Source organism: Calonectris borealis, chromosome 1 (genome assembly GCF_964195595.1).
Source record: "Calonectris borealis chromosome 1, bCalBor7.hap1.2, whole genome shotgun sequence".
NCBI lineage: Eukaryota > Metazoa > Chordata > Aves > Procellariiformes > Procellariidae > Calonectris > Calonectris borealis.
Genome location: NC_134312.1, coordinates 212,016,770 through 212,026,836, shown reverse-complemented (window position 1 = coordinate 212,026,836; position 10,067 = coordinate 212,016,770). Strand labels below are relative to the sequence as shown.

The window sequence follows — 10,067 nt, the reverse complement described above, 5'->3', positions numbered from 1 at the left end:
GGCTGGGGAGCAGGAGGAGGTGAGGAGCCCCAGTCCGGCAGCAGCTCCCCGCTTTGCATCCCAGCCCCGCAGTGCCAGCAAAAGCAAATCCGTCCCGAGGAACCCCCCGGGAATGGCCTGGACGCCAGTGGGGTGCGGGGCTGGGGAGCGGCGGCGAGGGGCTGGGGCCAGGGTGCAGCTGCCGCTAGATGTCAGCCACTCCTTGCTGCAAAGCAAAAGACCCAAAAATGCAAGAAAAATCCCTGAAAAGACTCAATTCCTGCTTTTCCACGGCATTCTGTTTATCATCCCTTACCAAGTACTTGAGTGAGAGCATCTCTGAGTTGTTTTGGAAGAAAATACTTCACTTCATCCATTAAAACATTTAATGTCAGGCTGTTTTTCTGCATAAAAATGTTTTAAGCATTAATATTGTAGAAGTAGATTGTCAAATGATTTGCATCTATTTTGCAGGAAGGATGTTTTTCCCTTCCTCAGGGTGAGCTCAGGAAATGAGAGAACCAAGCAGGAAACTAGCTAAACGCTGATGGAAATATAAAATGAAGATATTTATCTCGCCAGTGTATCGACAAGCCATGGGTAACTGTTTTTTTTTTTAATGTTTTAAACCATTGATTTAAAAATGGACAAAATTAAAGTCAAGTCTTCCTTCCCCGAGCCCTCTGAAGTGGATCTAATTAATCAGCACTTTGGCTTCTGGCAAGCAAACACAGCAACAAAATCAAAAGTTACAAATTACAGTAAACTTTGCGGTGCAATAATATTTGAGTTTGGAATTTAACCCGTTTCCTCTGGTGTTGTACCTAACATCTGGCACACGGGAGGTCCCCGCTCTCCCAAAAAAATAGGAAAACAGAACAGTTTCTCAGTGATACCTTAGCACGAGCCCTCGCTTGCTGCCGCTGCCCTCTAAGCCACCTTTATGCTCTTCCAGCCCCGTGGTGACTGTTTGGTAGGCTGTTCCCAGAGCATAAAACAAAACATCTGGTTGTTAACAACATAAAGCTGTTACAACAGCTGGAGTCTGCCAGGATGCACAGGACTTCTGGCCAGAAATCGTTTCCCAGCTGCAGGAAATACTAGTGATACGGGACCTACTGTACCAGCCCAGCATCAGCTGGGAGCTGCCTGATCCGCACCCAGCCTCTCGTCCGTTCTTCTCCGCGAGGTGCAGCGAGCACATGGCACAATGTGGTTCCAGCCTGGACCGTGCTCTGCCTCGGCACTGTCGCAGCCAGCGTTGGCTTTGCAAGCATAAAGAGATGCTCCACTTCGCACTCAAACTACATTAATATTTGTCGGACTGGTTGAACTGTCCTAGGTTGAGGCAGAGGCTGCAAACTCCCGGCTTATATTATGAGCCAGTTAGCCCAAGCGTGCCAGAAAGAGCACTATGGAGCACCAGTGACACAGCTGCTACGGGGCTGTGCAACGGGGCTTTCACCTACGGGCGAGCAGTTCAAAGCTGGACTCGATCATCCCCGGCGAAGCACCTCACTTAAGGAGTCACCAACAGCTTTGTTGGCTTTAAGGAGTCACCAACACCAACGGTTTTGCGATTTTAGCAGAAGCTGGGGAAGCTGGAAGTGGTTGGGTAGTTGCCACTTGTCTCTCACCCATTCCTGCATCCCTGCAGGCAGATGCAGCTCTGGCCTCACGGGGGGCGTGGTGCAAGAGGGCTCGGGGAGCAGCTCCACAGGGTGCTGCCTTCGGGAGCCAAGGCAATGCAAGCCAGACCCCCCAGCTGCCTCGCTCTGCCAGTACAGCCCTTGGTGGGGCTGCCGCATAAACCAGATCACTGACGTGATCCAAGTTAAAAATAAACCTCCAGCATAAAACAAAGCGAAAACTCCGTCAGTTATTTTTAACCCGTATCTTTTTGCTGATCTGCTTTGCAGCGCAGCGCTGCAAATAGTTGCACTGGCAAAACGAAGGAGGAGGTGAAATGCGGCGCAGTTATGGGAATGAGTGGCTGAGGACGGAGGGGGTGTGGTGGAAACTCCACCACCGAAGCCGGGGTCTCACGATACCACATTTTTGCATTACTGGAGCTTAGGATGCTCCTGACTTCTGGCAGCAGAACTCTGGTCTCCTTCGCTGTGAAGTCCTTAACATTTGCTCTCTTTAAAGACAGGTTTAAGTAAAGAAGACAAAACCAATCACACAAATAAAAAGTCCTGATAGAGGCTACTTTTTGTGAGTTTTGTATACAGCCACATACTCCCCTCCGTAGGCAAACCTGGCCCGATTTGTCGTCCCAGTGGCTCGGGAGGTCCCCCCAGCAACCCACTGTCGCTTCACAGGTGATGCTCTGAGGTGCCTGATGTGGGTGACGTGCATATGGGCAAGTGGCCATCAGGGAGACCTGGCGCAGCCAAGACCATCTCAAACGCTCTGCCTGAGGTTCTCTGGTGGCATGAACAGCCCCAACAACAAGAGGAGATCCTTCACCCTTCCCCAGAAGTTCTTTTATGTTTGTTATGTTTAACTGTAGCTCTATTAAAGACTCCTAATTACAAGTTTCAAGTCAGAGATCTCATTAATCACCAACCTGAGAACATTACAGTGATGAGCTGCCAAAGGCATGAGCAAATCACTCTAATTACCAGGTTTAGATGCTGCTCTTCAAAACTTGATTAGCTACAGATACACAGGTGATAATTCCTACTGTCTTCTTTACAGCGCATCCTCACTATTATCCACTCTAGTCTGATTTAGGTTCTTATTAGAATAATATTATGCTAATTAAGTAATCCTGCACACAGAATGCTCCACGATGGAGATGATTAAGTGGATTTAGATGATGACTAATATCACAAACTGTACTATCAGTGTCAGAGAAACTGGTGAGGGAGATACACAAAAAGAAGGAACTCCTCGCTGCCACCGTACATCCTAACTGTGAACAGAAATTATAAAAAGGAATGAAAAACAAGCAGAGCATTAATAAGCTTAATTTTTTTAAAACAACTTTGCAAGAAAATGTAGACAATCAATTGAATCTGTTCTCTGACGGGCTGAAATTACCCCTAGGAGTGAACTCATTTCAAGTATGTTGTAAACAGCAGAATTTGCCCCTTCCAAAAGCCACTAATAGTTCCCATATACTCAACAGGCAGGTGGTTACACCGCCCTCCTCCGCCATCCACCCCGGATCTGAATGCTCAGTGCATCTTTGGATGCACGTATTCCATAAGACGGGAAATAAAAAGGAGCCTTACAGGAGGCTCTGCTCTCCCCAGCAGCCACATCACAGCAGTGTTACGGCAGCGGATGGTTTTGTTTCCATCCTTGCACTCCCGTTGGGTTTTGGGGACATGCTCAGACAAGCCCAAAGCTCCAGCTGCTTCCCCAGCCAGCGCCCGGGACCTGTGCACCGTCTTTGAAAGGGTTTCTGTCCACCGCGTGTGCAAGCCCTGAAGCATGCACGTACTTTCACTGTTGCCCAACGAGTTATTTCTCGCAACCCACATTTAGAACCAAACCGTGCTGGATTAACCCATTCGGAGCATCCATTCACCACAGCGTGAGCATTTCAGTCCTTCTTCCTTCAGAGGAAAAAAGTACTTGCAACAGTGATGAAGCCAATTTAAGAAATAAACTCACCAAAAACGTGAGGGCTGCCAGGAATACCTTAGTTATCCACAGAGGTTAAAATTTTATTTTGATATAAAAATTAAATAGCGAAGTTTTTTGGTTTTTTTTACAGTGATAAATTAGAAATTTACAGTACATACATCGAAGTAGATATATTTTCTGTACACCCCAAAATAATCAGTGTCTATTTCCTTAAAATTCAGAAAAAGGAGCTAACTTGTCTGTTTAATGTAAGAGCTAAGCTTGTACCTCTCCAGCAGATGCTTCCAAAACCTGCGGCGAGAAGAGCACACACCGGGGAGGGGAGAAGGGAGCAGGGACTGCACAAGGAAGGGAACCGCTGCGAAGTTTCTAGCTGTATAACCGCAGCAACTGCACTTCCGAGACAGGATTAGTCACACATTTTTTGGCTTTAAATTCATAACAACGTTGAAACGAGAGAACGTATGAGCTACAGATACCCACTCTTCACAACTGCCGGGTTTCAGGCTATCTGCTGTGACTTCCCACTCATACAGCTGCGAAGCGGAGCAAGGTCAATGCACGTGGATGAATACATTTATGGAATGGTTTCATCACTGTAACAGCTAATTTTGCGTTGGGTTGGTACAATGTCCCCCAAAATTCTCGGAAAAGATGTTCCTTCAGGAACAGCAGCTGGTGCCCCGCCCCAGCCCACCTCCTCCCCATAGTATTTGAGTCCCTCACGCTCTTTAATGGAACATTCCCCTGGGTCCCTTGTAGGGCTACGCAGTGCTATCCTCATCCAACTCACTTCCAACGTCTCAAATCACTGGGGACACCTGTCTGTCACAGTCCACGGGGTCACAGGCAGCGAGGCAGAGATCTGATAACAAGGGACTACTTAACATTCACTTCTGGGTACATAACATGGTTAAAAATGCCGTTTATTGAATTAGTCAGCTCAAACATGGATCGTATCGGGCAGGAGAGCATCCAAACCATTTCAGAGTGAAGGACATTTGAGTGAACGTGACACCTTGACACAGACCAATACTAGGTTAAAAGACAAGGCTCCTACTGCGTCCTTACCCCTTGAAAGTCAACATATAGCTGCTGACTTTACATCCCTCGCTGCGCCAGGAGAAAGATCGCACGACGGAGAAACTCGGCCATCTGAAGCTTTCCTACTTGCAGAACTCCTTGTCCACAGAGGAATAACCAGATCCAAACACAACACTAATAGTGACAGACTTTATGGAGAGGATGAAAAGGCTCGGCTGGTATGCGGCGTTGGCCAAGATAATGCTTGTGCGTCTTGAGCAGAATGTGTCAAGTTGTCACTTGTTCTGCTGGAGAGGGAGCCCAACCGCAAAGACTGCAATTAGGGTTTGTTTGGGGTTTGGCGTTTTTTTTTTTTTTTTTTTTTAAAAAATGTGCTCTAGCACATGTTTCAACATTGACATTGAAACAATACACGCTTCTGGGACAGATTAGTGCTCATGGCCAGGGCTGGAATGAATTGTGGTTTGGGAAGCACATGGGGCACCTGTATGAAAAGCGAGGACTGTAATAAAGCAGTGCCTGTTCTCAGCTGCCCTCGAAGGTCGTGCGAGTTGGGGCACTGGGGGGGATGCTCCGCAGCTGACCAGGTTCCACACAAACAAACTGAGCAAAAGTTTAGGGCACACAGATAAAACTGAAGGTCTTCAAAGAGATAGAGTATCAGAACAGTGTTCTCTTAAGTACTTCTGGGCTATTTCTATTTGCATCACCTTTCTTATTAGCCAAACAAGCCCCTGACACAAGGTTCGAGCTTCCCACGAGCACAAGCCGATGCCTCCTCAAATAAAAGGATAAGAAAACTCAACAGTTGTTATGAAACAACATTATTCACCAAGAAGTTGGATCTCTTCTCTTGGGATCCCTTTACAAAAATTGGGAACGTCTCTTGCCGTTCCTGAGGACTGAATGCCTGCTCACATTCTGCATGTAAATATACGTTAAAAAAAATCTCCATAGCTGTCAGTGAGCAATTGGAGCATCGTCGTGAGGCAGTCAGCTGTACCGCGATGTCATGGGCTGAGAATGTTCTTTTAATTGTAACTGACACACATAATTATACAACTGATCTGTGTGAACATGAGGTTGCCAAGGAACTTAACATTTTGCTTCTCCCCAGACTGGCGTCTGCAGAGATACCATCGCACTGAATGAAATATATTAAGACTTAATTGCTTCATGCAATGGGTCTCCAGAGAGAGCCAGATAAGTCTACTCGGAGAAAACTGGCATTGTTTGAAGATACCCTCAACTCATTTTTCTCCTTCCCGAAGGAAGGAACACTATAACGTAAGACTTTATTTAAAGCTGTTAAATGCAGCAGAATAAAGTAGTCAGCTGGAAATAGCAGGAGCACCTGAAGGGACAGGAACGGAGGCAGGCGGATAACGATAATCATTGCAGAAAACCATACAGAGTTTCCCAGCTCCCACTGACTCCTCTACTTCTGACAATGGCCTTGAGTAAAGCTTTTAAAAAATTACAAATATTGATAGAACCACAGAATAATTCAGTGGGAAGGGACCTAGGGAGGTCCAAATTCCTGCTCAAGGCAGAGTCAACTCTCAGTTCAGTCCAGGTTACAGACCATAAATGAGTCAAAATTATTATTAGACCATCAGATGACTTAAAGAATCATCCTTACTAATACCTCACTAAATCCTACTCATCATGGGTAACTCTCAGACCTGGAAAGTCCACTTGGTATTTGCTGGAGGACCTGATCCTTGGCTGACTTGTGCAGTATAAGGGAGCAACAGAATTCCCCAGGGCATAAAGAAACAACCCTCAGCAGGCGCTTCCTTCACGATGCTGAACTTGGAAAGAAGACATCTAACTGAGGTCCTGGGTGCTCCATCTTCTGATAACTGGACCCTAAATCAGCCCAGAACTGGGCCCCGGACCGCCTTTCCTCCATCAGCTATAAGGTGATGAAGAGAAAACAACATCCCACAGCTGTGGGCTACAGTCCCTCAGCTTCCAAAGACTTCAGTATATTGCCTCCTGCTTTAAAAAGAAAAGGGAGATAACATGTTTGGATATTTCACAGCTTTTAAAGCCTCCCTGGGCTTTCCTATTTTGGGCAGCACGGTTTATGGCTATTGTATCTGCAGCATGATCTTTTTGCTGTTTATTCTTTAAGGCTTTTTTTTCCATCCCTCAGAGACAGGTCGCGTAACCATCTCCCTACTCTACTCCCAACATTTACACGGCAATGCGTACACGCGATCAGTCCTTCACGGGAGAGCAGTCAGACCATCAGGGTGTCGTCCTTGTCTCATACCACGGTCTCGTTCCCCTTCCCAGGTTTCACCCAACCATCTGCTCTCTTCTCCCGTTTCACCTTCCCTGAGTTCACCAGTCTGTTCGAGCACTTCTGCCACGTGTGCAGAGTTTTGGCTGACCAGATCCACATACCTGATGTAATACCCACCAGGAGGGACATGAAGATTTTGAGCATCTCCACTGCCATATTGGAATCATCTGCCGAATAGCGGAAAACAGCCCAGTTGGAGATTTCGTAGAAATAACAGGCGATGACACACGTTGCTGGGACGGTGTACAGCACTGAAAAGACACCGATTTTGACCATCAGTCTTTCCAGTTTGTCGGTTTTAGTTCCATCTTTCTGGAGATTAGACCTGATTTTAAATAAGGCCACGAGTCCCGCTGCAATGAATAAAGTCCCAATGACCAGGTAGGTAAAAAGCGGAGCGACGACAAAGCCCGTCAGCGCATCTAGGTTCTGGTTCCCAACGTAGCACAGACCGGTGAGTTCGTCTGCGTCTACTAGTCTCATAATCAAAATGACGATGGTCTTCACCGCGGGGATAGCCCAGGCTGCAATATGGAAATAAGAGCTGTGCATTTCTATAGCTTCATGGCCCCACTTGAGTCCTGCAGCCAGAAACCACGTCAATGTCAGAATAACCCACCAGATGGAGCTAGCCATCCCGAAAAAATACATCAGCAAGAAAATTATAGCACATCCTGTGTTCTTAAGACCTTCTTGGATAAGAACAGGTTCTGCTGCCTCTTCAAAATCACAGGATATCCTTTCCCGGCCCACAGTTAGCCTCACAATATAAGCAATGCTATAAATATTGTAGCACATGCTCAAAAATATGATTGGGCGCTCCGGGTAGGAAAATCTGGATGAATCAATCAGGAAGGTCAGGACTGTGAAGGCAGTTGAGATGAAGCAAAGGCTGGCCCACACGGCCATCCAGATATCTGTGAATTCCTTAGCTGACCTGCTGTAGAGACCAGCGTCGTAGCCGCACTTCAGGACGCAGTTCAAGCTTCTCTTCACCCAGATGTACTGATCCGAGTTAGATCCCATGCTGTGGCACTCCTCTCCAGGCTGCAAGGAGGTCTTGCTATGAAGGGGAACCTCTTCGTCTCCTGGGCCCTCCATGCACATGTGGTTGTGATCATTCTGGGGTGGGAATTTGCTGCAGTTTAGGCTGTCCGGCCAGGCAAATCCAAATTCTTTTAAAACGGGTTCGCACCTTCTTTTGACAGAGAGGCACATGCCACCGCAGGGACCTATGGGGATGTTGATCTTCTCTGTGCACATCGGGACATAGACCGAACAAAGGAAGAACTGGAAGAAACAGAAATCACAAGTGCGTTAGGGGAAAATTAAACAGGTCAAAATATAATAAGTTTTCTTTTTTTGCCTTTTTAGCAGTAAAATTTGGTCCTTTGCCTTAAAAAACAGGAAGCAGCATAAAACAAATAAACCAAGAACAATAAAAACAAAGGAGAAAAAAAAAACCCTAAAAATGTTGTCTTCTTTCAGTTCAAATGTGGTCCGAAGCCAAAGCCTGAACATTTTACTCCCTAGATTAGCTCCGTGTAAATTTAGCCCATCAGTTTCAATAAAGCGAGTGGGATTTAGCCAGATCTAAACCTCAAGGGTGCAATTTAGGAAAGCAAAAAAACAAATTGAAGCGGTTTAAACAAATACATATATTTGTTCTAGGCACTGCCTGGATATTACAGCTAGCAAACAAACGGAAGAAAAGGCATTTATTGAATTACTTCGGTTCACGATCCTCCTAGAAGAATGTCTTGTTCTTTTACCATAAGGTCACGTACGTATTTGCAACGGTAATAAAATATTGTAGTTTTCTCGGCTTTTGAATAATTGCAATTCTGCTACGCGACAACGTAAGAAGGATTGCGTGCTAGTTCGGGAACTCTGCCCCAAGAAACAAGCTGGTTTTTGTTTGATGAAATCCATGCCCGTGGGGAGGACAAGGATCTTGCCATTCGCCTGGGAAAGAGTCTCCTGCGGTGAAGTTCTCGGAGGAGGTCCCGAGCAGCCAGCGCTCCCCGGAGCCAGCTCCCTCGGCTTCTCACGTACGAGGGTCGCAGCACCTCGGGTACGAAGAAGCGGAGGGGAACGAGCAGGTAGAGCCGCGGGAGCCCCAGCTTTCCCGGGCGGGAGGGTAGGACCGCGCCGCTCCCCGCCGCCCGCAGCCGGGACAACGCGCCGGGGCACCCGCCGCCCCCCCGGGGCTGCGCCCTGCCCCTGGCGCCCCCCGCTCCTCCACCGGCATGAACCGTCCTCTCCCCAGCCAGCGAGGAACGGCACTGCAAGGCGGCGGGACCTTCGGGGTTTTTTTTTTTTGGGCTGAGCCGAGGGGATGGGATGGGGACGAGGATGATGGGGACGGGGACGGGGGGTGGCAGCCGGTCCCGGCACTGCGCAGCCCCCGCCCCGGCCACGCACAAAGGGGACCCAGCGGGGCCCCGAACCCACCTGGAGCTGGCTGGAGCAGCCGTACTGGATGAGAGGGGTGAAGGTGGTGAGCTGCAGCTCCGCGTCCGCCTGCAGCTCGTGTCCCACCAGGTTGGGCATCTTGGTGACATTGTAGCCCAGGTTCTGGCACATGGCGATGCGGATGGCGTCGCAGCGCCGCTCCTCCTCGTCGCCGAAACCCCGCGCCCCGCCGAGCAGCCCCGCCAGCAGCACGGCCAGCAGCCGGGCGCGGCCGGCCGCCCCCCCGCCGCCCCCCGCCATGGCCCGAGCAGCGCCCCACCTGCCCCGGCCCCGGCCCGGCTCCGGCCCCGGCCCCGGCCCCGGCCGCGCCGTGCCGCACGGGCCGGCTCCAACGGGGAGGGGCCGGGGGCGGCTCCGCTATTAAACAGCCTCGCCGAGAAACTGCCCAGGGGAGGGACGGCGCCTCCCCGCGCCCTCCCAGCGCCGCCGCCCCCGCTCCCGCCCCGGGGAGCCCGGCCCGCCGCAGCGCCCCGCCCCGCCCCGCCCCGCCCCGCCCCGCCCCGCCCCGCCGCGCCGCGGGCGCGGGGAGTCCTACCTGCACCCCCCCGACTCGGCACCCCCCGCTCCCTGGGGAGCGCCGGCCCGCACCCCCACTCCCCGAGAAGCACCCTTCATCCTGGCTGCATCCCGCCACTCCGCGCAAGTCCCCCCCGCC

The 10,067-nt window shown here is 49.8% G+C and overlaps 1 protein-coding gene across 1 annotated transcript; it reads right to left on the bottom strand.

Moving 5' to 3' along the window:
• Window positions 1-3,634: 3,634 nt before the first annotated feature.
• FZD4 (frizzled class receptor 4) lies at window positions 3,635-9,652 on the bottom strand. Its single transcript, XM_075140181.1, has 2 exons — window positions 9,392-9,652; window positions 3,635-8,227 (listed from the first exon to the last, which is right to left on the bottom strand). The coding sequence occupies exons 1-2, from the start codon at window positions 9,650-9,652 to the stop codon at window positions 6,899-6,901; spliced, it is 1,590 nt and encodes a 529-aa protein (XP_074996282.1). The 3' UTR covers window positions 3,635-6,898.
• Between the last annotated feature and the right edge of the window lie 415 nt (window positions 9,653-10,067).